Consider the following 26,811-nt stretch of genomic DNA (forward strand, 5'->3'; position numbering starts at 1 on the left):
GCGGCTGCGGCACGGCCGGGAGCGCCCACCCCCCCCGGGTCCTGCCGCGGAGTGACCCTCCTGACCCCCTTGGTGCCCCCCGCGTTTATAACCTTCCGTGTGTACCCCCCCCCGTTAATACCTCCTCGTTAATACCTTCCTGTTATTGCCCCCCTGTTATTACCCCTCCCCGTTTCTCCATCCCTATTATCCCCCCCAACCCCCCTTCCCTTTTGCAGCCAGGGATCGATGGCAGTTTCAGGGGGCTGGGCCTGGGGGGATGACCGGGACCCCCCATCCCCGGCTGGGCTCTGCGGGTGGCACACCCCCTCCCCACACCCTCCACAGCAGCCTCACTGCCTGTCGTGTCTGTCTGTCGTGACAGCTGAGCCTCCACCCCACCTGTTGTCAAAGTCCTCTGCTCAGCCAGACCCCTCCTGGGGTGCTGGGGGTGCCCTGGGGGGAGCAGGGTCAGCCCCCCACCCGGCTCACCCCAGGGGTTCCCGGCAGGGGCAGCTCCCAGGTACCGGCAGCTTCTCCCTGGTGGGCAGCTGCAGGGGGGCAGTGGGGTGAGTCTGGGGGCTGCCCTGCCCCCCCCGTAGGGTCAAGAACTGGGGATGTTGTTGGTGTCCCCTGCAGGGACCCCAGCACCTGCCCCAGGACCATGATCCCCCCCAAGGAGAAGGCCAGGGCCCCCAAGGACAGCATGACGCTCCTGCCCTGCTTCTACTTCGTGGAGGTGGGTGTGGGGGGGTGGGGGGCCCAGCTGGGGGTCCTATGCCCAGGCATATGGGGAACAGGGGCTTTGCCCCTTCCCAGCAGGGCCATGAGATGCTAGGACCTGAGGTACTGGGAAATGCAGGGGTCCCAATGGTCTCCCCCTCCCCAGCTGCCCATCGTGGCCTCCTCCGTCGTGACACTCTATTTCCTGGAGCTGACAGATCTCTTCAAGCCAGCCAAGGTGGGTTTCCAGTGCCACGACCGGGCGCTCTCCATGCCCTATGTGGAGACCAACGAGGAGCTCATCCCGCTGCTGATGCTGCTCAGCTTGGCCTTTGCCGCGCCCGCTGCCTCGGTGCGTCCCAGGGGTAGAGCCAGGGCTGGGGGTCCTGCTGCCAGCAGCAGCCCCGTGCTGGGGTGCTGGGAGCCTGGCAATGCCCTGAGCCATGGGCTCCTCCCCAGATCATGGTCGGGGAGGGCATCGTGTACTGCCTGCAGTCCAGGCTGAAGGGCCGTGCCGGGGCCGAGGGCAGCATTAATGCCGGTGGCTGCAACTTCAACTCCTTCCTGCGCCGGACTGTAAGGTTTGTGGGTACGTTCTGCCACGGCTGAGCAGGGGGGGACACAATGGGACACTCCAGATGCCATCGCAGGAATGGGCCCAGACCTGTCCCAGTACCTGTGGGTGCCCCAGGGCTGGGTGGGCCCTGGGTGTCCTGTGTGGGGCAGGGGGTGGCCCACTGTCCTGCTCCTGCTATCCCCAGGTGTCCACGTGTTTGGGCTCTGTGCCACGGCCCTGGTGACAGATGTCATCCAGCTGGCCACCGGCTACCACGCGCCCTTCTTCCTGACCGTCTGCAAGCCCAACTACACGCTGCTGGGTACCCCCTGCGATGCCAACCCCTACATCACCCAGGACATCTGTGCAGGCACTGATAAGCACGCCATCCTCTCTGCCAGGTATGTGCCAGGGGTGACACCCGCGCCGTGATGCCACCTCCTGCCCCATCCCAACCCTGCCCTCCTGTCCCCCTGCAGGAAGACATTCCCGTCCCAGCACGCGACGCTCTCGGCTTTCGCTGCCGTTTACGTGTCGGTGAGTTCCCAGCACTGCCCGGCCCAGCATGTGCCAGCTCGTGGCCAGTACTGTTCCCCCTCCTCTGGCACAAGCCTCCTGTGCACAGACCAGCTCTGCCAGACACGCGTGTGCTCATGTTGGGGTCGGTGTGTGCCCCCGCTGTGGGCACTTGCAGCCGCACAGCACCAAGAGCTCTGCACGGCTGGGTGGGGGAGGCTGTGGTGCCGTGATGGCAGCGGGTGCTGGTGCCACAAGCAGTGACTAACAGCTGGTTCCTGCCCCCTTGTCACCAGATGTATTTCAATTCCATCATCTCGGACAGCACCAAACTCCTCAAGCCCATCCTGGTCTTCGCCTTTGCCATTGCCGCTGGCATCTGTGGCCTGACACAGATCACCCAGTACCGCAGCCACCCCGCTGATGTCTACGTGGGGTTCCTGATTGGCTCTGGCATCGCTGCCTACCTGGTGGGTGCTGGTTCCCACCCTTCGCACGGCCACAGTGGCTCAGCAGGGAAGGGTGCTCAGCACGAGCAGGGGTCCCTGAGGCTGTGCTGACCCTGTGCTGCCCCTCCCACAGGCTTTCCATGCTGTTGGCAACTTCCGTGCCCCAATGGAGAAGGTCCCAGTGACGGCGCCAGCCAAGGACGCACTGCGGGCGCTGACACAGCGCGGCCACGACTCCGTCTACCACCAGAACAAGTCTGTGAGCACCGACGAGCTGAACCCACAGTCGCGGCTGGAGGAGGCAGCACGGCCAGTGTCGCGGGAGAAGAACTCATTGGGCAGCCTGAAGAGGGCCAGCGTGGACGTGGACCTGCTGGCCCCCCGCAGCCCCATGGGCAAGGAGAACATGGTGACCTTCAGCAACACCCTGCCCCGCGTCAACACCCCCTCCATGGACGACCCCGCGAGGCGCCACATGACCATCCACGTTCCCGTAGACGCCTCCCGCTCTAAGCAGCTCATCACCGAGTGGAAGCAGAAGTCCCTGGAGGGCCGGAGCATGACGCTGGCAGAGGACACGGCTCAGGGCCGGGGCACCGGGGATGCCGGCGAGGACATCCCCCCCTCCCTCTACCCCACGGTGCAGGCACGTGCAGCTGAGCGGGGAGCCGTGGGTCCCCGTGTCCTCATCCAGCCCCGGGCAGGCACCTCCCCACTGGTGCACATCCCTGAGGAGAGCCAGGCAGGTGCTGGCAGCACGGCCGGCAGCGGGGCAGCCGTGCGGGCCAAGTGGGTGATGGTGGCAGAGAAGGGGGGTGCGCAGCGGGTGGCCAACCCCCCGCGCCTGATGCAGGTCATCGCCATGTCCAAGCAGCAGAGCATTGTCTCTGTCACGCCCAAGCACTCGGAGACATCCTCGTCCTCCACCAGCTCCGACTCCTCGCAGTACCGCTCGCCCTCGGAGCGGGACAGCTCCAGCATCATCACCATCGACGCCCACGCTCCCCACCACCCTGTCGTCCACCTCTCAGCTGGCAACGGGCCCTGGGAGTGGAAGTCAGGGCCGAAGGGGCCGGAGGGGCCGGATGCCTACGAGCTGGGTGAGATGGGGAAGGATTTCCGTGGCTTCCACCCAGCCAAGAGCGCTGGCATCTCCCCCGGCTCCTCCGTCAGCGATATGGAGCAGGATGAGCCGCGCTATGGCAGCCTGGCTGCCATCCCGGGGGCAGCAGGGGGCTGCGGGGACCCCCCCGAGGGGCTGCTGGGCACGGCCAGCCGTGAGTCCACGCTGCGGAGGAAGCCGGTGGAGAGGGATGGGCTGGTGGACAGCGAGGTGGACCACTACTACAAGAAGATGCAAGCCAGCCGCAGGTTTAAGGACTGAGCCCCCGGTGCCTTCCCCGCACCCGGTCCCAGCTCGGGGGTCTGTGGTGCCAGGGTCCCCTTTTGGGGGGGGTGGGTCTTCAGGACGGGGAAGTCTTTGGCATCAGGGCAACATGAGAACATGGCAGAGCATGGTCACACTGACCCTGGGCCAGCTGTGATATGTGTGGGATGCCCCACGTGGGGTCCTGCTGCCACCTGGGCAGCTGGGGGGATTCAGGGGGCTCTGCCCCACCCCACAGGGCTGGGCAGCTCCAGGCACTTTTGACTTTCTTTTTCTGTAACAGAGGTGCTGACATTTCTGAGGGGTTGATTTATTCTGGCTCTGGAAGTGATTGTCTGGTGGGAGGTGGGCGGGAGCAAATGGTGCCAAAGCACTTTTGGGGGCTGGATCAAGGGGTCTGGGGGAAGGGGGCTGCTGTGGGACAATGGTCGTGTGGGGATTTGTGGATGTTGGGGGTTCTGTGAGAGCAGGGAGGGAGGGGTCAGCAAGGACCCACATCCTGCACCATGGGGCTGTGTTGGGAAGAATGAGGGGGGATGGTGCCAGGGAGGGTGTTTGCCCAGGGCTCTGGGCAGACAGAGGCTGTAAATATTGCACGGGTGAAGTTGAGGGTGGGCATTGGGGTAGGGGGGCCCAGGGTTTGGGCACTGCCAGGACTGGCATGGAGGGGAGCTGGGGCCCAGCCCCATCCCCAGGAGCAGCAGCCCTGGGCTGGGGACAGAGAACTGGGGGGTTGGGAGGGGTCTTCAGGCTGTGAATGAGTCTGTTGGACAACGACTGGAACTGCTGTAGTTTGAAAAGCAAATAAACACGTGGATGTTCCCTGACTGGGATCCTTTGCCAGGGTGGAGGAGGGGGGGGGCTGCTGGTCCCACAGCTCCTGGGGGGGGACAGGACTGTGACACACCCGCATCTGGGGGGGGACAAGAGCCACGGGCTGATGGCCAGGGAGGCCCCGGAGCTGCCGAGGGCTGGGCTGGGCACGGTGGACAAACAATCCTGCCACTCCAGCGTGGTGTGTGACCGTCCATTGGGATGAGGAGGGGCTGGAGCCGTGCTGGGGACTCCACCCCAGGGTGCGATGGAGCCCCCGGCACGACTCCGGCCCCCTCTCCATCCTCCCATGCAGGAGGAAGGTGCCACCGCTGCAGTTTTCCACAGCGTCGCTGTGGCAACGTGGGATCCGGCGCCGGTTCCCGGTGTCCCTGCCAGGGGTGGCTCCGCCACAAGGCCCCGCAGCGCAGCGTGTCAACCCAGGGCACCGGCAGCCGCGGCAGCAGCGCTGCAGGCGCTCGGACATGTCCCTTGGTGTCCTGCCGGGCCACCGCCTCCCCCAGCCCCACCGCCCATCCTGTTTTGGGGGGGGGGGGGGACCCTGCTTGACCCCACCCCGGCGCAGGGGAGGAGCTGCTCTCCTTTGTCAAAGCTCCTGTGTCTCTCCCGGGGGAAAACGGCCACACGGGGCCATCCCCAGGGATCAGGACAAGGACAGCCCAGCCCAGCGTGCTGTGGCAGGGGAAGCCTGTGTTTCCCCCCCCCAGAAACGGAGTGATGTGACGATGGCACCAAACTGCCACGGCCAATTGTACTAGCCGTGGTTATCCCCAAGCCTCCGCCTTGCAAACATATGGATTATCCAGCATAACCCTGGCTCGGTGCTGGAAAAGCCACCGGGGATTAGGGGGGGGGGGAGGATTGCTGGTAGGAGCTCGAGGTGTGGGGGGGGCTATAGGGGGGCACCGGTGGGTTGTGCCTGCCCCGTTAACGGGCTGTTGAGCCAGGGGTCCAACGCTGCCGGTGGCAGCAGAAGGGCAGTGGCTGCAGGTGGCCCAGGAGGGGGATACGGAGCTGCTGGCAATGGCCGAGGCAGAGGGGACAGATGCCCTCGGTGCGGGGCGCGCAGCCCCCCGCGCAGCCCCCGCGCTCGCGGTGGCGTCACACGCCGCTTCCCGCTGCCTCTGACCCGGCGTTTCCATGGCAACCGGCAGCCCCGCACCGCCCGCAGCCCCCGGCCCCCCCAGCAACCGCCCCTGCATCGCTTGGGGACCCACGGGCCGGGGAGGGAGCTGGAGCATCTTCATTCTCCCCTGCCCCCCCATCCGGGGTCACAAAGAGCAGAGCTGGGGTCCCCCAGGGGCTGTTGGGGTCCCCTGGGGGCCGCTGGCCCCATGGCAGAGGTCGGGGCTGGCTCTGGGGTGCAGGAGCACCCACGGGCACGTCAGCGCCGGTATTTTCCCTCCAGCACCTGGACGTGGGCTCTGGCCCATCCCTGCATCCTGCAGGTTGGGGGGACGTCCCATCGCGGTGCTGGGCAGCTCCAGAGCCGGGCGATGCCGCGGTGGGCCCAGGGGGCTCTGCTGTGGGAACGGAGGGGGCAGCGGAGGCACAGGCAGAACCGTTCCCGCTCCAGGCAGCTGCCACGGTCTCCATGGCCACTCAGCCCACCCCACAATTGATATTTGCTTTGCCTTCGGCGAGAGCTGGTAGGCCACAATCACTGCACCAGGCAGCTAATTAGCAATTCATTACTCGTGCGAGAGGGACAGGGATGGGCAGGGGGCAGCGCTGGAGGCCTCACGCCTTTCACCGGGCCCTGGTGCCTGGTTTTCACTGGAAGGAGAAATCAGCGCAGCAACCCCTGCCTGCAGCTTCACACAATTTCATGCATGTCCTGGAGGACCAGGAGCCACCAGGCCAAGATCTGGCTCGAGTTAGCCCGGGGCTGGGCAGGAGGTGCAGTGGATGCTGCTGATGCCACAGCTGCCCTTCGGGAAGACCAGGTTGTAATGACCTTCTTGGCACCTGTGCCCACCACCCTTAGCCAGAACACGGAGGTGAAGGAGCAGCAGATGCTGGATAGAATAGCCAGAGCTGGGAGCAGCCACACAGCTGGTGACCAGACAGCAGTGGGAGATTCCACCTCATCCCTGCAGGACAGGGACCCCCCAAGGCTCTGCCTTGCTCTGAGACCAGCACCACAATACCAAGGGAGGAGGCAGCTGTTAGAAATCCCGGCACACTTCCAAGGACCCAACAGTGATCCCACCGGGCAGCCCCAGGCTACTGCAGGACCTGTCAGCTGGGACGGACCCAGAGGCCTGTGAAACACCCTGACCCTGAAAACAGTGGTGTCTTGTCCCTGTGCACCAACATTCCTGGTACCTGGTTGCTGGGCAGGGGCCTGGGAGCTGCAGCCCTTTGAGTCCCACAGCTCTTGGAGGTTCTGATGTTCCTGGGAGCACTGCTCCCACCCTCCCCACAGGGAGCAGCAACTCCCACAGCCCCACACCCAGCCCCCCAGGGACTCCCTGGCACCCAGCACACTGGGGGCTCCAGGTCCTCTGCACAGAACACTTAACCAGAAGGTAAGACCCCAGCCCCCTGTAGCAAAGGACCCTGCTCCTCAGGGAGCCCCCCCAGGTGTGCCCAGCAAAGCCCAGGGTTTGCACAAGTGACCCACCAGTCACCTAGACCATGGAGCAGGAATCTCACAGGATCACACTGGAGCTGGAACAGCAGCACATCTAAAGCACAAAACTACAGAGTATGACTTTGTCTGACTGGAGAGTGGGTTATTTCATGGATATTAGCTAGAATACACGGAAAGTTTAGGAACATGAAATAAAAAAAAGTGTTGGAGTGTGACAAAGGCAGAGCATCAGGGAAGGCCTCACAGCCCTGAGGGTGGGTCCAGGGGCTGGGTCAGTGTCACCCCTGGGCCACCTCCCCACAGACACCAACAGGGACAAACACTCTGCCAGCCCAGAGGTACATGAGGAGTCAAAGTGATGTAAAATGAGGCAGCTGAAATTACATTAGAAGGAAAAATCAGAAGCAAAATAGGCACAATAAAAAGATAGGAAAATCAGAAGCAAAGAGTACAGAAGAAATTTATTGAAAGCACAAGTACAGACTGGCCAATAACTGCTTTCTACAATCTGAACAGTAAATAATGGAGCTACAGAAAGGTACAAAGGTTGTTATAAAATAGTTTTAATTTCATTTCTTTTTGCATTACAAACATTCTTTGAAAGAGGCAATGGAAGTCTGATGTTGTGTATGCTTACCCTCCCCACCCCACCTTCCACAATACTGAACCTGTAATAGCTGTTATCAAAATATACAATACATCTGTTCACCATAAAAAACTGGGTTTTGCTGCCCCCTCATGTCTTACAACAGGTATAAAAAAATTATAAATATGTACACCCTTTTGTTACTCACATTCTTTACATGCAAACACAGGGATCCAAAGGAAAAACCCGCAATTGCCTGGGTTCAGGGTTACCTCAATTCATTTGCTTGCATTTTGCAAAACACTTGGAGCCTGTGGGTTGGCCAAATCCACGTTCAAGGCCACCAGAGGGTTCCTCTCCAATAAGCCCCTCCTGGGGCCCCAGGGGAGGTGGATTGAACACATTTAGCAGTTTAACCACAGCAGTTCCGCTTGGGTTGCGCAGGGACCCACTGGCACCAACGACCAGTGGGTGCTCCCAGTGTCCCCATGGGGAGGGGACCAGCCCACAGGCTCTAGGTGACAGCTGCTGGGACACTCAAATCCCTGAGGAGCTGGTGAGGAAGCGTGGAGCTCCCCAGAGGCAGGACTATCCAGCTTACCCAGGCTGGGAGGAAACAAGGGTCTTTCTTTTCCCTTCTCAGCCAGAACCAGAGGCTCTGGCAGCCTGGGATGACCAACCTCACACCAGCAACCCAAGTGAACCCTCACTCAGACTTCACACACTTCTCCAGCATAATTCACATCCTCGAGTTCAGGGAGGAACTACGAAAAGTTAAGACTTTTCCAAACACTCAGTGCTAGACAAGTCAAGAGCTCCCACACTAAGCAAGGAAATCGTAACTTGCAACACTAAGACAATTAAAAAACAAACTTTGGTCCACAATTTGCAGAAAAACCCTGAAAAAAAGTAGAAGATTCTTGTTATTTTGCATCCGAACAGGTTGCAGGTTAGAGGGAAATGTAAGGCAACATCGGATTACACAAAATAGAAGGCAGAATGGCCCAGGAAAGAGTTGTAAGCCAGAAAAAAAAAAGCCAATAAATGGTTTATCATTGGGAAAAAACGATCTGCTGCATTCTACTTTTAATAAATTCCCTTCCTATAACTTAAAAGATCTGGGCTTATATGTTAAAAAGATAAAAACTTTAGCCTGGGTCCTTCAATTCACAAGCTACTTGTGCTTGTTATCTCAAACTCTTTGCTTTAAAAGTCTGCTTTGCTCATTATCACGTTTATCAACTCCTTACAACACCCGCCCTCAGTCATGACCTCAGCCTGGTAACTAAATTCCCGCCCTAGTTTCAATTACAAAAAAAAAAAAGTACAGTATACAAGGGTAATACCACAAAGGAGTAAATTTAGATTACATTTATACCATCTTATCATTCTATAAAAGGTACTTAAACTATTTCTTTTGCATATAAAGAGATTAGAATATTTGGTCAACTGGAAATATTGCTAGGCACAGATGACAGCAACGGCATCAAAAAGTATAATACAAGAATTAAAACAAAAAGCTCAAATGCTGAAGACATGCTATAAGAATGATGGCAGAGCTACACTGGTCTTGTTAATCTCAAATTAGGGGCATGAAGGTGACTCACATGAACACCTTTCTAAATGTGGGATATCCAATAATTCTCCAAATCCTAGCCAAGTATTTAGATATATATATACACACAATTTCGACAAACTCTTAATGATTCGTCTTCACAAGTGTCCAACAGTGGTTAATTTTGCCTCTTGATCAATGCTCTTGTGAAGGGCAGAGCCCAATGACTCGCTGGGACAATGGAATGTGATGTGGTCTTGGGAACACTTCCCCACCCAGACCTTTCTGCTTAGTCTGAATGTTATGGACAAAGGATCTAAAGTGACTCCCACTGGACAGTCTGCAGACTGGGAGTGGCACAAAGACACATGATACTGCGGAGATTGAGACATTTCATGGACAGTGGGATACAACTGCCTGAAGAGTCAAAGCCCAATATTTTCTTTATCCATTTTGCCAGCTTCACTTGTCCTTCACTACAGGCTGACGCCGTGAGCCAGAGCTCACTCCTTCCCCTCAATTCTCCCAATCCACTCCCTGCAGTTCAGATGTTTTCCCCAAAGAAGTGAAAGGTTTAAGGCACAGGACAGCAGATGCACAGTTAAGGTAGGATCAATGCAACTTAATTTTTGTGCTGGGTGAGTTGGGAGCTCCTGTACACCATGTATTTTGCAGAATCCTGACTCAAAGGCGCTAAAGTGAACATACACAGTGGTTTTAGGTCTTTCAAGGCATGGATGGGTAAAGAAAATAAAAAAGGCATCAATGTGAAACCTGATAAACTTGTTAGGATCTGCTTTTTTGGGCGAGAAGGAGCAGGAGGGGAATTTCCCAGAGCAGGTTCCAAAGTGTAAACTTCAACTTGTGATTTTTATTTGAACAGTCAAGATTGTTACCCATCACCGCAAGGTTAGCAATAGGAATTAGATTTAATTTTTTTCTTTTTTAAAAACCGGTAAACTGATTTCTCTTTAAAAAAATAAAATCTCTGGTCTTTTAAGGTCACTTCAGCTGCATTTTTAAAGTGGCTTTTTTTCTGGAATGATGGAAGTTGAAACCCTAGTGTTCAGCCTTCGTAAGGTCAAGGCTGAACCCAAGAGGTTTTAAGTCAAGTCCATTTTGTCTCACACCTTCCAAAGCTTTAAATGGTGGACTTCGAGAAGGACACACGCAGGTGATGATTCTCACCCAGGTCATGATTATGGAGGTCAACAAGGGATTGAATGGCTTCTTCCACAGAGCCCATCTGGATCAGAGCCATTTTACGGTCCTTCCTGACAAGACAGAACAGGTCACACTCAGCTCAGGAGGAGCTTCCCCCACTCAATGCAAGTTCTCTTCTCTGGCACTCAAAGCAGCACAAAACCAACTACCCAGGGGATTGCATTATGTTTTTATATGGAAGAGTACAGCTGTAGGATAAACGTGCACATCTGAACTTCTCCCTCAGCTACCTCAGTCTCCTTCAACTCTTACTCACCACACACTCAGTCCTAGGTTCCTCTGCAATTCCTTATTCCGGAGTCTAATACTGTGCTAGTGAGAAATCTGGTCACCTTCACTTATCCCAAGCTGGAATTCAATCAGAACTAAGTGCTTCTACCCTTCTCAAACTGAAAAGCCCAACGTAAGAGAAAACACTTACTGAAAGAATTTGAATCCTTTGACCATCCCACCATTGCTTGAAAATAACATCTTAAGGTCTTCTTCACTTATTGAAGGCCTGAAACAAAGTTTTTCCCGTCAAATGTATGTTGACAGATTAAATTAGTCTCTAAAAAACAATTCTCAGAGCCTTTTCTCAATTCTTTACCAGGAGCTTCCCAGACTGCAAAGGCAGTGAGAACCACAGGAAGGTGTACACACCCTCCTCCTGCCAGCAGCAGACTGACCCATTTACTCACACCACCTTTGCAGACAGTTTTATACTCAGCCTTTCAGGAACTCCCTCCATGCAGATACTTACGGAATATTGGACAGATGAAGAGTGGCAGAAGGGGGAAAGATGTTTTGGAAATTTTTGGAGCCTGGTTTCTTGAAACGATGAAGAGGAGAATTTCCATAGTCCTTAGTCAGACCTTGGTCCTCCTGTCCCTCACGGGGAAGCTGCACTGTCTGATGCTTGGACAAGGTGATCCGGATGGGCTTCCCCAGGAGCTTCTGGCCATTTAAGTGGCTCATGGCTGCAGGGGGCAGAACAGGCTCATGCATGGCCCCTCAGGCTGTCCCTGCAAGCTCCCAGATCACCCCAGCCCTTCCCCAGGCAGAGCCCACATCCTCCAGGAGCTGCACAACACACACTGATACTCTGCCTTCTTGCATTTTTTTTTTCTGTTCTCCCTCTAGATTATATTGCACAAACCTTTCCCAGAGCTGCCCCAAATCCATGCAACATATGCAGGGAATTAAGTGCATGGACACATTCAGATTTTGGGTCTTTTTTTGGAAGAGAAGATGGTACTGACATTAATGCTTTAATTACCCATTAGGTTTCTTAATGCTAACAGTCTGATACTTTTAAGCTTGCTTACCAAGCTGGGCCTGGTTTCCATCAGCCATCTGAACTAGGGCATTTTCTTTCTTATTAAATAAAATCTTCACCCTCTGCACATCACCATAGACTCCTTCAAAAAGTGAGGAAACAAGAATAGTTTTAGGCAGGGAAAAAAAAACCCCACAAAGTCTCATTCAACTTAATTTTAGCTAATCAATCCAACAGCAAAAACATTCATTCACAACCAGAACTGATCTCATTCCAACCATGGCTACTTATTCTGCTCTAATTAAGGAAAATTCTTATGTAGCAGAATAATAATGGAACAATACATTAAAGAAAAGACACTGGGTTTCAGCAAAAAAGCAAAAAATCTTACTGCCAGAAGACTGGACAATTTAGCATGCTATCACAATTTAAAACTCTTATAAAAGACATGCAAAGCAATAAACCATGCATAACTGAACATAAAAATAAAGGCAAACTAAATTAAATAGCAAACTAAGTAAACAATGTAAAAATGCAATTACGCATTCAAAAAAAAAAGGCAAACTGCAAACTGTACATTTTTGAAGTATCAAAAAAAAAGTAAATCTCAAATAAATGAAAAAACAAGGTAATAAAAAGTGTGAATAATAACATACCGAAAAGAATAAAGAGGCATTGGGGTGTAACTCTCTTTAGAGAACAGCAGAGCAAGGCAGCGGAGGGACAGGGAAGAGGTAAGGAATCGAAGGGGAGAGCGAGGTTGCACAAATCGTCCACAACGAGGAAGGGCAGAGTCCCCGCAGGAAATGGCGAAATTGGTTGATGGATGATGAAGTTTTCAAGATGGTTAATATTGAAGGGCAGGTTGGTTTCCGAAGAGCAGGGTTTGGTTTGGTTTTTTTTTTTTTGGTTTGTGGTTTTTTTTTGTTTGTTTGTTTGTTTGGAAGGGGAATGTTTTTATTTTTTTTGTTTCAAGCAACAACAGGAAGCAGAAGTACCGTGCAGTCAGTTGGCAAAGAAATTCCGGATCAGGGGAAGAAAAAAAATTCAGGGATGGGGAGAAAAGAAAAAAGTAGCAAAAAACACAGGTCAGTAAATACATAAGGAATATGTAGTGTTCCATCAGTCAGATTTATAGAATTCTACATACAATAACTTGTTTACAGAAATAGTTAATAGGTTTTACCTAGTGGAACACAATGATAAAGAAAAGGCATTTTTACTTAAGATATACAAAGAAGTAAGAGACAGTATCACAACAGAGTGACTGCTACAGGCTTTAACTCTGATTTCAATTGCAATAGAATTCCCTAAAATTTGACTAAAAATATTTTCTCTGATTACAAAAATTTCTTAGAAGAAATGACTTTGACCTAATCCACAAACACCTGTATTTGCTGCTAAAGGATCAGTGACTAGAGGGAGCAACCCATGCTGCAATACTCAGCTGTCCCAAACCAAGGGAAGTCCAATTTAGGCACCAATCACTGCCTTGGGAGCAAAATACTATCCAGAGGAGCAACTGCACCACTGCAAAAAAACCCCAAGTTGTGCTAGAAGGGCTATGAAGGGACTTGGTCCTTCACTCGTAACAGAGGGTCAGTTCTCTTCCCTCCCTGTGGCTTGACTCCAGAGAGACCCCCAGATTGCCACTCCATATCCAGAGAGGCAGGAAAAGCAACTCTGCTACCCTGGCAGACAGTCTGCAGTGGAAGTAACAGCCACTCTGACTTCTTCCACTCCTCACAGAAAGGAGGAATGGAGCTATTTCATTTTCCATGATTCTGATTGAGGAAAAAAAATCCTTACCCATTATGACAGAGTAGTCACTCCAGAGAAATACTGTCTCTTAACTAACTGGTTGTGGCACAGGTAAGTTTCTACAACACTGATTATACAGGCAATGGAAAAAGTTTCAGGTCTGTTAGTTCACAGCTTCAGTACAAGTATCAAAGTCTCTCTAGCCCAAAGATAAGCTGGATGGATAGTGAAGAGTTCATAAAAAAACACAAGGCATGAAATAACTGCTTGCTCCTACCAAGCAAGGGCTGTGCACACCCTCCAGACACTGCTCAGAGCTGTGAACATGTGCAGATTAAGCAGGGGTCCTGCACAGCCCTTGGTCCTGAGTCACTGCCATCCAGACAAGGCAAAAATCATCCCCAGAAACACACTTGACAGTATTACACTGGTTGAGAGCAACAATGCCAGCTCTTAATGTCTAGTACTTTTGTTTGAACAGCAAGTCATTGAGACCAGGCCAGAGATGACAGTCCCTGGATTGGCAGAGGAGTTCCAAGGTAGGAAGAGCAACTCATCCAAACCAAAACTGTGCCAGATCCTGCCATTATTTCATGCCCTGGAGAAAACAGTAATGAGAGATAAAAAGAGTAATCCAAACTACTGATTCAAGTGGTTCATCTCATCAAGAGTTAAATGTTTTTATCATTTATCACATCCAGGCTTCCCCTTTGATGCAAAAGAGGTTTTGTGGTTACTCTGACACCACTGGTAAGTTTCACAGCTTTGCAAAGTAGTATTAATTAACTTGTGTGCACAGTCCCACCAGTTACAGGTTTTTTCAGCAGAGACTCATTATACTCTACTGCACACATTGGAAGATTCTACACTTTCAATCCAACAAAGAGCCAAAAGCTGACTGAAGAAAAATCCAAGATACCCACATCAAATTCTCTTATGATGCTGTCTTTCATTAAAGACAACTTCTGTTCAAACATTACTTGATTTAAAAAAAAACCCAAATATTCCAACTCACTGAGTTAAGTAGAATTGAAAATGTAAACCATGAGCTGTTATGGGGTTTAGCTAAGGAAAAACTTCCAGGAATCTTGGAAAGGGAAAATGTGCAAGCACATGGCAGAGGAAATACTGCACAGGTACAAGGTCAAGCTGGCAGGGGTCCAGACACTACACAGAGCACAGGTCAGAACAAACTCTCTCTGTAGTTCTGAATTAATGTATTAAAAACTACAACATGCCAAGGAAAAGAAAGAATGGACATGACTATTCTGTGACCCAAATGAATATTCCATGGGGATGGCAGGGAGACTCCAAACAAAAGAGGGAGGAAGGGACAGGCATTGTAGTCTTTACGGGACAAGAGCAGGCAGGCAGCATCCTTGGCTTTGAACCAAAGAAGAGCAAGATTTAAATTTGAGATGGACTTTTTCATTTCCCTTCAGGAACTAGAGTACTGATCTACTGTGAGTGAGTTTAGAGCTGGCAGAGCAGGTCACCTGCTCTTCTAGCTTTGCAGTTTCCTTTAGGATACAGTCAGATTTCACTTTCAACGAGTTTCAGCACAATCTGTGTTCAGAAAGTGAAAGCAGAGGTAACAGAAGGAGAAAAAAAGTAAAGTTAGGACTTCACTAACCTCAGAGTTCAGATTGCTAACCAGCAGAACAGCGTTCCCTGCCCCAGTGAGGCCGGGAATGGCAATCCGTCCTGCTGCAGCCGCTGCAGCTGCTGGGATAGCCAAAGGAGCTAGTGCTCCATGAACATTTGGAACTGACAGGCCTAGAAATTAAAGAATATTAACCAGTAAAGAAATTAACAGCACGTACTCTAGTGAATATGCTGCACCAGAAGGGAGAGCAGCAGGCCTTGGTAACATGCACATCACTCCCAATAGTGACCATGTCTGCTAAGAGCAACGGGTGCCTCCAGTTCTGGTGCTGCAGGAAACGTTGCCATTTTAACAGTACTTGCTCTTGCAGTGCCTGGTGCTTAACAGGTGCCTCACAGCACTACCTTTTTGACTACAATATTTTGCATGTTTCACAGGAAGCAGAATCAGCACAAAGCCCCAGCTCTGGTGGTGCAGGAAAGGCGTCACAAACAGTGCATTTTAAGGGTCTTTCCAACCAGTGCATGCCCAAAATGCTGTGTTCTCAAACATGCATATTACAGTCAGTACTGGATGCTAGCACCAGCTACATCTCTTCTTGAGCAGACAACAAAGTTTCATTCCTTGGCATTTCTAGGTTGCTCACAGTAACAGCTGGCATCTCACTTTATTAGCCCTTCAAAGCTTTAAGGTTTAGGAAACAATTCCTAGTAATCAATTGAACTAAATTCTTTCTCCCAGTGGCACTGCCAACTTCTCAGACAGGTCAGTAACAAAACATTAATGGTTCACCAGTTTGATCTGTGCTTGTTTGTCATAAGCAAGGAAATTCCATCAAGTTACAAGAAAGTTAACATAGCTTGCTAAACTATGAAAAACAAAGCAGGAATTGTTTAGTCTGGCACTCCAGGGAGTGTGTTCAGTACCTAAACCCTCAGCTTTCATCTCAGACACTTGGCTACTTCTGTAAGAAGCAGCAGTTGTTAACTGCAATGAGTGGTAAACTTCACTCTATAACTCTAACAATCTATGTAATTAGGTGCATATTTAAGTATTAGCTGTACTCAAAATATTATGGAAAAATGGGCTAAGATTCCTTGCTTTTGACCACATTTGCAGCTGTCAAAGTGAGTTCCCAACCTCTGCAACCACATGAGGAAATTCAAAATACAAAAAAATTAATGTCCTCCCCTATCTCCCCCAGTTATTTTAAATACTGCCTTTACTGCCTCTCCCCCCTGCTTCTCCTGTTTTCCTCCTGTCACTGGGACATTTCCTGGCCAGTACTGCTCCAGCTGCATGCTCCCATTCCTAGCTGAGATTATGTACTGAACCACCCCTCCCTTCTCTGCCTAAATACCAGCATTTAGAATCTACACGACTAACCCGAACAAAAGTATCACTACTTAGCTTTAGAACATCAAGATTCTTCAGCAACAGAAAACCTATATAAAATCTCAACTTACGAAATACAGTACCTGCAGCCTGAGGAATTGCAAAGGTAGGAGGGAAGCCAGCTCCAGCATATGGAGAAGCAGAGATTATCCCAGGGGCACCTGGAGAAGACATATACTTTATACACATACACCCAAAAGCAAAAAATCCTCAGGACTTAACTGGAATGTCTTGATTTGTGCTTCAACATAAACATTTTGTTGAAAGCCAAACCCTAAAATATAAGTAATTTAAAAATGCTTCCAACATAATGCTGAGCTTCAAGAAATCACAAGAACTCTTCCTCCTCTAACTGTCACTCTGAAATCTCCAGGAGATCACAGCTCCTGATCAGAACACAGACCAGGAGTAGATCCTGTAACTATTTTACCACAGCAGTTTTCCAGGTACCACTTCCAACCCCTAGATGATCCCAGAGACTGCCTGTGGGCAAAACAGCAGATGGCACTAGAAACCCAGAGCTGGGAACCTGCAGCAGCACTCACACCAGGGGCAAGAAACTCCCACAGCAACAGGCACCCACCTCCCCATGCTCCTACTGATATTTTGCTCCAGTTTGGTTCAGCAGTTCCTGATTTTCCTCATTAGTCACACTATATTAAAAAATTGTGTCCAACCAAATACACTCAGACTATGTCCCCTGCCCAGCTGACAGATACAGCAGTTATTTGTCCTGCTCCCACTGAAAGAATTCTCACCAAAAGCAGCTGCCATGGTCTGATCCAGAGAGGGCTGATTATCCCCAGAAGGTAGGTCTGGCCGGGTATAATCTCTGCTCTTATCATTGTTGTATTTTACATTGAGACTTGTGAGCTTTGAGAAGTCGATGCGCAGCGTGCAGCAGGCGTTGTAGATGTTCTGTCCATCCAGAGACTGCAAGGGAACAAACCATCCTCATCCCAGCTGCATCTGCACAGAGCAAACCTCTGGAGAGAGAAGGTGCCACACCATCCCAGGCACCAGCATCTCTGGGATGCAGCAGGGACCACAGCTTCCTTTCACCCCCCTCAGCACTGCCCACACCAGCCATGCTGCTCCAGCTTGGGAATTCCCTCCCTCTGCAGGTGGGATCTGCTCCAGGGCAGTGCCTGTCTGAGCCAAATGTGACCAAAGACTCCAGCACACAAGTTGCTATTTAACACCAATGCTAGATTGAAAAAGCAAGCCTACAAGTTAAAATACCTGAAGTGTTTAGCACTGCCAGCATCCTACTCACCAGCTTGGCGTGCTGAGCACTCAGAGGGTCAGCGTATTGTAACAGGGCCTGAAACTGGTTGTTCTTTGTGAATGTGATGATTTTCAGAACTGTACCAAATTTGGAAAAAATCTGCAAGATAATATTTGCATGTCTTGTTATCTCATTTCCAGTAAGTTAATTTCACACTGATCTTCATCATTACAAGCAGAAACAACAATTGTTATCCTTTCACCTTTTTAGCTTTCCAGCTTTAGAATTTTCCCTGCTCCACAGTGGACATTGTTCAACTTGCATCATGGCATCAGACCAGAAAAACATTGGGGGGGACTGAACTCCCTCCTTAATCAAGTTTTGTTTGTTACGAATTCTTACACAGGAAGATTCACAAACACATTCAAGAACTGGAACTTTTCCAAGTATTTCAGGGATTCATAAATGCAGTCAAGCTTGTATTTTAAACATGACGATTAAATTAAGCAACCACAGCAGATAGCAGGAACTTTCCCAACAGACTGCTGCCTAAATGCCACCTGGACACTGTTTCCTCCTACCCTTGCACAAGGACATGTAGCAGCTACTTCTGCTAAACCCTTATCAGAACTTGAAAAGCTGTCTTGAAAAACTAAATATTTTTGTTCCTTGCACTGTATCAGACTGTAATCCAATTAAAATGGATCAGTAATCAAATATCTGGAAATTAAAACTCCAGCCAGACTGGGACCAAAAACAGAAGAATCAAGTAGGTTTCAGGGCCTCCAGAAAGCAGAACTTAGCTGTGTTCAGAACTTGAATTGCACAGAGAAAAAATACACGTGGTCAGAACAGACACACTGCAGACACAGCAATTCACTCTTTGCTGCTACCCCTTCCTCCAGGACCACCTGCAAGAAGTTGTGCTGACGTGTTTTACCTGGTGCAGAACATCTAGAGTGACAGGATAGAAGAGATTCTCAACAATGATCCTCAGGACAGGGCTCTGTCCAGCCATGGCCATTCCTGCATCCACAGCTGCAGCAGAGGCGTTCTGAACAGAGGTCACTGCCTGCAGAGCAGCCTGGGCACGCTGAGGAACCAAACACACTGTTAGCCCCTCCTTTCTGCTTACAAAAACACACATTCAGCTTTTCTTGAGATTTCTATCTGCAAACTACTAGCAGAACTCAACAGTTAGCAGAAGATAAAGCAATTTGGTGTTCCTAAGGCTGGGGATGCAATGACTTCAGCACATTTTCAACATGGACAATCCAGACCACCCCAGTCAGTAAGAATAATGCAAAAAACCAAACTAAATAAAATATGAAGTACCTATGCTACTGCTAGAACCTTGCTCAGCATCTACTAATGCAGCAAAATTATTCCATTGCCTAGAAAAAAAAAAGGAAAAACTATGCTCTTCTGAGGCAAAACACCATCTCCAGAATACTACAGAAGCTGATGAGACTGAGATTAATGCACATCTGCTACTGGGACCCAGGAGTGAAAACTGACTTGGAGTTTTCCTGCAGGGTCCCCCTCATGGATAGAACACTGGTGTGCTCACTGCTGTGCACCAGATTCTGGCTCTGTTAGATGCACCAAAATGCAGCATTTCACCTGCACAGCATCAGGTGCTCTGATCCTAGTCAAAGTCAGCCTGAAAAGTGAGAGGAGGCAAACTGGATGTACCCTGCAACCATGCCTGATAAGGAGGGACACGTAACTTGAACTTCTCTCCAGTGTTCCTGTCCTGAAAGACTGCCAAGAGCAGCTGAGCCAAAAAAGGAACTTTTTACCCTATGCAGGGTATATCTTGCACAGCAAGTCTGGACAGCCCTAAGCCTTGTGAGCTGCTGTGGTCAGTGCTGCCTGCCTCAGGGACAGCACTTGCCAGTAACAGAACACTCTGCTGCAGACACAAGTCCTGCCTCATGAGAGCTCCATTTTATCTTTCAAACGCTAGAAACAAAACGTTCTAAAGCACATGGAGTTACCCAAGTCTTCAGACAGGTACACAGTTACAGTTTCTAACTAAGAACACTAGCTCCTCATGAGCTCACATTCACTACGCATTTTCTACCCCTGACATGAAGGCAGTTTTAGCAGCTCATTTACCAGTCTGCTGAGACTTTGGATAAAAGCAATTACAGAAGACCTTATTCCAGTAGCTAGAAGCCTCTGTTTAGCACTTTGATAGTTAAACCAGACCTCAGAATCCCCCCCAGGCTACATGAATCACAGCAGTAGCAGAGAACTGTCCATCCCTCCCACCAGTACGACAATATAAAGAACAAAGACTAACTGCTTGGTTTGGAGAGTTGTCTGTCTTAAGCTCCTTGTGGTTGGAGAACTGTATGTAGATGGGCTGGCTCCTCAGGACTGGAGTGACTGTGGTGTAGTAGTTGACCATGGTGTTGGCTGCCTCCTCTGTGTTCATCTCTATGAAAGCCTGCACAGAATCAAACCCAACACCAATGTTTACCAAAGCAGCTCACACCAGGAGACAGTATCAACACCGAGAAGCACTGTGTGACTCGTAACCTCAGGAAGAGCTTCCAGTTGAGTTGTAACTGCATTTGACTTCCACAAGTGCTTTTACATGCAAGTTCTTGCTCACAGAATTAAGAACAAACTATGTAGAACAAATCAGGATCTTCACTGTCCAGACTGACTGAACACATGTAGTGTTTCAGTCTCACCCTAAGATCTCCGCACTACATCTATTTAGGAAACTGGCAGTGACAGAAGCATCTGTAAGAACACAAGAATACAGCCATAATCCAGCCTTTTTACACAGTAAACCCACTCAGTTCTGTACCTTTATGGTCTTCTCTACTTCAAAACAAAAAAATTGTAGCAAGTCATTACATTAAGTACTTACATATAATCACACCATGCAATGCATCAGAGGCACATTTTCATATTAAGATTAAAGGCACAGTATTTTAAGTGTTGATTAAAGTTGGCTTGCTTTTTTCACTCCTTAATTTGTAGGACAATTTTAGTTACTGAATTAGTGCACACCTTCTCCATTACCCAAGAGTGTTTTAGCTTTACCCAGCTAATTTATTGTATCTGTAAAGGTGTCCTTAATATGCCAAGTTACCCTGGTGGTTACTCAATAGCCAGGCCAGCTTGAGTGAAGGCCAACTCATGTCACTGCTGTCCAAATAATTTACCCAGCCTGTAATTTAAAAACCAGGCATAATGCTAATTATAAGTGACAACCTGTAATTATGGACTTTGCTCCTCGTAGAGCCTGAAAATAGTATTTTCTACAGCTCATGGGATAATCATGGAAAAATAAAGTAATAGCATGGAGAGCTTATTGACTCCTCATACATGAGAGTTGTTTGAACAACATGGATCTCATTTACTGATGACAAACTCATCAAGCCTTTGACATAATCCCTGCTTTCAATTATGGAGACAATACCTGGTTTTTTCCTTTCAACATTAGGAGATTGGTGACCTTGCCAAAAGGTAGGCCCAAAGAAATGACCTCTGCCTCCGTGACGTCGCTGGGGAGCTTCCGCACGTGGATCACTCGGGAGGGGACCCCAGCGCTTCTACTGTCGCCTTTGAACTTTTTGCTGTCGTTTCCATTAGCTGGAGAAAGCAAGAGCTCCTGCTTATTAGAGCTTGAAAGAATATGCACACACAACTTTTGACAGTTTGTACCCCCCATCCAGTTATTGCTCTCTTTGACAGAGAAATTCCATACTCTAATTTAAGCAGTCTAAAGACACATGGTTTTACTAATTTATTTCTTTTTCAAATTACACGATGCGGTGACGTAGTTGGATGCCACTGCAATGGGATCAGCTCTCCAGGGGCCATTTCACAGCTTGTTTACAGCACACACCCACCCAGGGCTCTGCTTTGTGTGGGTCTGAGCCACTAATTCTAGCTTGCTGCGTCCCTCCTTTTCACTTTGATTGGCATTCTTGGCAATTAGGCAGTTTGAAGGGGACATCCTAAAGCAAGGGATATTAAAACAAGCATGAACCCAAGCATAACAGATCAGCTGCAAGACACCTGCAGCAAAGCACCTCAAAGATGTGATCTGAGAGGGCACAGACAGAACACAAGCAGACTCAAAGGACAGCTCAGAGTAAGACAATTCAAGGCTCTGACAAGCACCAAGGGCAAAATTCTGGACTGAGCCCCCAAGGATACTGTCTTGGGTGGGATTACCAACCTCTAGATGGTGCGAGACTCCCACATAGCAGCAAACTACCACATATAGCCAAAATAACCCATTAAATTCAACGCGCTTTAAGTATGACAGTTCATAGCAAGACCTGCATGTTCTAACCCTGTGAAATAATTGTAACAACTGCCCTGCAACAATTTTATTCAGTCTACAATCTTTCTAAGGGCAAAGGGCAGATGTTTATTAGCATTCAGTATATCCTACAAATGGCCTAATAAATACTAAAAATGAGGATATCTAAAAATTAAGACTACGTGGGGACAAACCCCCTCCTCATGGTATCTGCAGTAGTTATAAACTGCTATTCTTTTTTATAGGCAATGTTACCTGCAGAAGAGTTGCCGCTCATGATAAAGGGTCCGTTAGTGACACAAGCAGAGAAAAGCTCGTCAGATCCCCGCTGGAAAAGAAGAGACACCAGGTAAACTGACAGCATTCTTACTGAACTCTCTTCAGGTACTCCTAGAGCAGAACAATTGAGATTAAGCTGTAGAGAAGCTGACCAGAAGTAAGTGAAAATATATTGACAGTGGGCAGTGAACCTCACCTTCATAAATTAAATATAAGCAAGATCTAATTTAGTAACTGAGTAGCACTATGCAATATCTCTTTTCAGCTAAGCATTAGGAATCTTAGGAGTTGAAGCATTGCTGAATTGTCAGAAGTCACTAAAATGTAGTGTTGGGCCTCCTGCTGTATCTAGCAAAACAGATTTCTGACTACTTGTATTGGACAAAATCTTCATTCTTTCAAGTTAAGCTAGAAGTGTATCTGACCAGGAAGAGCAAAACAAACAGGCCTGCTGGCATTCCTCAAAAGGACAGAGATTATTTTACTGTGGGCTAGCAGGAGTAAAGAAGTCTTAAGCACAGGGTAAGTTATCAGAAGCTGGCCAAAACTGTTAGTATACAACTTGGCAACTAGGAATCAATGATGTGTATTTTCCAGGTACAAGCAGAAGATGCAACCTGAAGAAACAGAGACTGGAAAGAAATTAATCTCTTCCCCTCCCTACCCCAAAAAAGGTAGATGAGGAAAGTAAAGCTACTAGCAAAAAAAAGTAGCTTTTACATTTTAAATCAGAAATAGGTCCACATATAATAATTTTGATTCTAGTACAAATTGTCTGATCACTAGTGTATCGTCTTGTAGCCACAATCCCCAGAACAGCAGCAACAGCTTTGAGGACACCAGCACCATAGAGTCCAGAGACAGTTCAGCATTCTGAGCAGAGAAACCCAAGTACAGGGGGCACAGGACCTCCAACCCCATCCTCCTCCACTGCCTTCACTGGGAGCTGTTCTACATAAAGCCAACAAGGTTGCTTGCAGAACAAGCTAAGCAGCACAGCATACCCCAACACCTTGATTTTTCTCTCTTACTTCAGCACTGGAGGGACAAAATATTTGACAGAAAATTCCAAAAACGGTTCCTATGAGAATCAGACTACCTAAACAAACTGGTATTGCAGAATTTTATTTATTCTAGGCTTTTTAGCAGCTGTAAGTGTAATTCCATCTATTCACAGAAAGTGTTTGGCTTGCAGGAGCCTGGCACTTTTCCCCCATTCCCTGCAACGAAAAAAAAAAGCAAAACAGAAACCAACTGAACTAATTTCTGTACAATGTATGTGCTCCAGCTCCTTACAGCACTCCCTATAAAGTCACCCAAATTACCTCAACTGACCAAGAAACAAGACTACAAATTACTTCTTAGCACAATCTATACTTACATACATAACACAGCTTAAAATCAGTACATCTTATCTGCAGTTAAGTTACATAGAAGGCCTCAAACCCCACTGCAAACTGCGCGCAAACGTAACAAAAATGTGAAACATAAAAGCACTTCCTCAGCACTTTCTGAGTTACTCTTACACAGAAATGCCACACTAAAAGTCTTTCATTAGGAGAACAGAGCTCATCCCTGCATTGGCTAACTCGCCCCCCCTCTCGATGGAAACGTACCCTGTTCCACACCGTGGCCACCAGAAACTCTATCTTCCACCATGCCCTATATCTGGTGGCACCTGCAGAAACAGTATCTGCAGGACAACAAAAGCTCTGCTCACTTCCCCAGCAAACAGCCTGGAAAGTAGGTCACAGGAGCCCCAGACACTGAATTGCAGACAGGTTTGGGTTTTTTTTTTTTCTTTCCCCCTCAAATCCTGAATTTCTCGTTTGACTACTCACTGCTAGCTCTTCAAAGACAGGCTCAAGGACTTTGATGTCCTGAATTAGGCCAGGATCCAAAACTGTGGCTCCTGTGCTGCTGCTGGTCACCTGCAAGTGCTGACCGGGTCCACAGGGCTGCAGGCACCCAGTGAGGTCTCTTCCTAACAGGGTGCTGTAATTAGGAATAGGCCTTTTAACAGCTGTTCTAATTAGCACTTGGATTGGAGTACAGCAAGAGGCAAGCTAGTCTGGAAGGCTATTAGACAATGATCCCATCCTTTTGATGACTCAAATTAATGCATAATTCCAAGGCTAAAAAAATCCAGCTGTTTACTCTCAAAATACTCCTGAACTGCTGCAGAGACCCCAGGCAGCTGCTGACAGGAACTGCCCCCCCCCCAGCAAGCCAAAGCTCCACCAGTGCAGACAAGAGTTTATTGGCCTCATGCAACACCTCACACCAGGCCCTAATGGGCCTTGAACTTTTCAAAAAATGTTCTTAAGTAAGAACTTGTAAATTTCTGCCCACACAGATTTCCAGCACTCCCAGCACAGATTGGTGCACTGGTACAAACACAATCCAGGAGAACAGGCCACATATTTGGCTCTCATGGAGGCAACATTAGGAAATTATAAAGTGGAAAAACAAACATTTATACTATTATGGAAAGAATTTAAATTCTCTGAATTTAACTTTCCTAATGGCTTGTTGAAAATAAACATTTTCTCATATATTTGAAAATTTACTTGCAGGGCACTCTGACAAGGGCTGCTCCCTGGTGCTGGCTTCCACATGTCCGTGTTTCTTTAATGAAAAAGCCATTCCCAATCCACTCCCCTCTTATCTTGGAGACTGTCTACGCTGCCTGCTGTGACCAGAGCCAGGAGGCAGAGGGGAGTGATTGTTTGACATCAAAAGAAGCAGCAGTCAATTTGTAAGCTTCCCAGCTGGAAGTACATGCAAACTAAGAGGGAAGACTGCAGTACTTGGAAACTACAATTATTCCAAGGTCCTTTCCCTATAGAAAGAATTTTACAGACAAAGTTTGTATTTTACAAACATAGTACTACACAGTTGTACCAAATTACTCCAGGCTCCCTTTAAAAGGATGGCTTTTAAGAACAAACCCAAGAGGAACAACCCCCAGTTACACCTGGACTCAGGCCCAGCTTCCTCCTCCCAGAGGAGCTGCATCAACTGAGACTTTTCAGTGTTTGCTCTGTCTCCGTCACTGTTGGAGCTTATCTTGGACAACCACAAGAAATGTCTACTGATGGTTGATTTTTTTGGAATGACCCAAGCTGAGGCAAATTGAAAACAAGCTCCATTAATCTGCACTGGGTACGGGAATTTCAGCAGGAGCCTGGATCTGTCTCCTGTTCTTATGCTTGCAGCGATTCCCATAATCTCTTTCCAGACTCCAGTGTCTTTTCTTTCTGTACAAGCCATGAATAAGCTTTAAAAGCGTTATAAATTCAAATGCTCCATCCCAACCAAACTAACTCAGAGCGAGAAGAACCAAAGAGAGCCTGGTTGTTTTAAATGGTTTAGAAAGCTACTCACCAACAATGTATCCATCAGGTATTCTGAATTATATCAGAAAAGCCAGTACAACAGCTAGTGATTCTGAAGTATTGCATTATTTTATTGAAGTTTAAAACTAGGCAGACCCAAGGAAGGGGAGGAGGTGAGCACACTGCTGTGTGGGTGCTTGGCTGCTCTCCAGCATCAACCCAGAACACTTCTCTTCTACCTTTTTTATTCTCCGACCACCATGGGGAGGGCCCAGCTGTGCAGCGCTTCGTCCGAGACAGTTCTTCAGATTCTGAAGTTCACATCCCTGCTCACAAGAGGCATTAATTTATGTTGACATTTCTGTTTAGCTAATTCTTTTGCAGCTGGTATTTTTATTACTAGATTAACAGAAGCAACAGTGTGCTAGTGGTAACACAGCTCTGCAAAAAATTCTTTAGCAAATCTCCTCTTCCTGTTTATAGCAAACAAATACCATTTTTGGAGCTCCCCTGCCAACCCCCACCTGGACCAGGGTGAGGCTGTTTGTTTCTACCACCAGAATCACCAGTCAGCACAGACTATACCAGGTGAAATTGCCTGGGAGCGTTTCTATGACAGCAGCCTCCTTTTGTCTGCAACACTCCTGGCTACAAAAGGTCTAGTGCTCAAGCTGCATTAATTTAATAAAACACCATGCTTCGTGTAATCTTGCCATCAATACCTCTTTGGTTCCCTTTTCTGAATTAGAGAAGGGAAGTTGAATTTATCTATGTTTCACAGCTTAAAAAGCAACTGCTACTTTGTATAAAAACTATCAATAGTCTCATTTTCACTAGGATTTTACCTGAACTTCACCAGTTTGGAATGAAGCCAAATTACAAGAGATTGTCTTAGCTTCTACCAGCACACCAATACTACAGAAATTCTCAGCTGCCCTGTATAATCCTTCATCCACTTAAGAACTAGTCACCTATTTTCAATGGATTACAATACATCGACTGCATTCTGCCTGTGCGAAAGGCTAGAAACAAATACAAACTATATTACCATAAACATATGAATTTCAATACAAATAGGTGATGTCCTTGGTTTGCTTTTAAGTTCAGATTAAAAAATAAACACCCAAAGTCTTATAGCTCTCCCTAACCAGAGCTTGTGGGCATCACTCTTCTGCTCCACTTCTCCTACACTTGTAAAGAGACTTTGGACCCAGTAAAAGACCACCATAATATTTTACACACAAATT

The 26,811-nt window shown here is 48.6% G+C and overlaps 2 protein-coding genes across 5 annotated transcripts in view; one reads left to right on the forward strand and one right to left on the reverse strand.

The window, feature by feature from the left end:
- The first annotated feature begins 597 nt into the window (after positions 1-597).
- Positions 598-3,943, forward strand: PLPPR3 (phospholipid phosphatase related 3). The gene is made up of 7 exons (XM_051639684.1): positions 598-718; positions 869-1,054; positions 1,162-1,291; positions 1,464-1,659; positions 1,738-1,795; positions 2,071-2,244; positions 2,357-3,943. Exons 1-7 carry the CDS (start codon positions 644-646, stop codon positions 3,605-3,607), a joined length of 2,070 nt encoding a protein of 689 aa, XP_051495644.1. The 5' UTR covers positions 598-643; the 3' UTR covers positions 3,608-3,943.
- Positions 3,944-7,475: 3,532 nt separating this feature from the next.
- The window catches only part of PTBP1 (polypyrimidine tract binding protein 1), a 29,779-nt gene continuing 10,443 nt past the window's right edge, over positions 7,476-26,811 (reverse strand). For 2 of the 4 annotated variants that reach the window (XM_051639558.1, XM_051639562.1), the window contains 14 exons: positions 25,804-25,890; positions 22,203-22,275; positions 21,096-21,268; positions 19,962-20,108; positions 18,594-18,746; positions 17,702-17,812; positions 17,184-17,358; positions 16,509-16,586; positions 15,058-15,200; positions 12,320-12,353; positions 11,713-11,805; positions 11,148-11,364; positions 10,827-10,904; positions 7,476-10,455 (listed from right to left, as the gene is read on the reverse strand). In XM_051639558.1, coding sequence (XP_051495518.1) covers positions 10,323-10,455; positions 10,827-10,904; positions 11,148-11,364; positions 11,713-11,805; positions 12,320-12,353; positions 15,058-15,200; positions 16,509-16,586; positions 17,184-17,358; positions 17,702-17,812; positions 18,594-18,746; positions 19,962-20,108; positions 21,096-21,268; positions 22,203-22,275; positions 25,804-25,890 — 1,695 coding nt within the window. In that variant the 3' untranslated portion in view covers positions 7,476-10,322. The remainder of the gene's footprint in view (positions 10,456-10,826; positions 10,905-11,147; positions 11,365-11,712; positions 11,806-12,319; positions 12,354-15,057; positions 15,201-16,508; positions 16,587-17,183; positions 17,359-17,701; positions 17,813-18,593; positions 18,747-19,961; positions 20,109-21,095; positions 21,269-22,202; positions 22,276-25,803; positions 25,891-26,811) is intronic. The other 2 variants (XM_051639559.1, XM_051639560.1) reach the window with 1 other exon arrangement.

Source organism: Apus apus, chromosome 24 (genome assembly GCF_020740795.1).
Source record: "Apus apus isolate bApuApu2 chromosome 24, bApuApu2.pri.cur, whole genome shotgun sequence".
Lineage (NCBI taxonomy): Eukaryota > Metazoa > Chordata > Aves > Apodiformes > Apodidae > Apus > Apus apus.

What these genes read in the sequence shown, in the direction of transcription:
- PLPPR3 (XM_051639684.1), top strand. Translation starts at nt 644, where the DNA reads ATGATCCCCCCCAAGGAGAAGGCCAGGGCCCCCAAGGACAGCATGACG. An exon ending in TTGCCGCGCCCGCTGCCTCG is followed by an intron (nt 1,055 to 1,161) that starts GTGCGTCCCAGG and finishes GCTCCTCCCCAG; the next exon opens with ATCATGGTCGGGGAGGGCAT. An exon ending in TCGCTGCCGTTTACGTGTCG is followed by an intron (nt 1,796 to 2,070) that starts GTGAGTTCCCAG and finishes CCTTGTCACCAG; the next exon opens with ATGTATTTCAATTCCATCAT.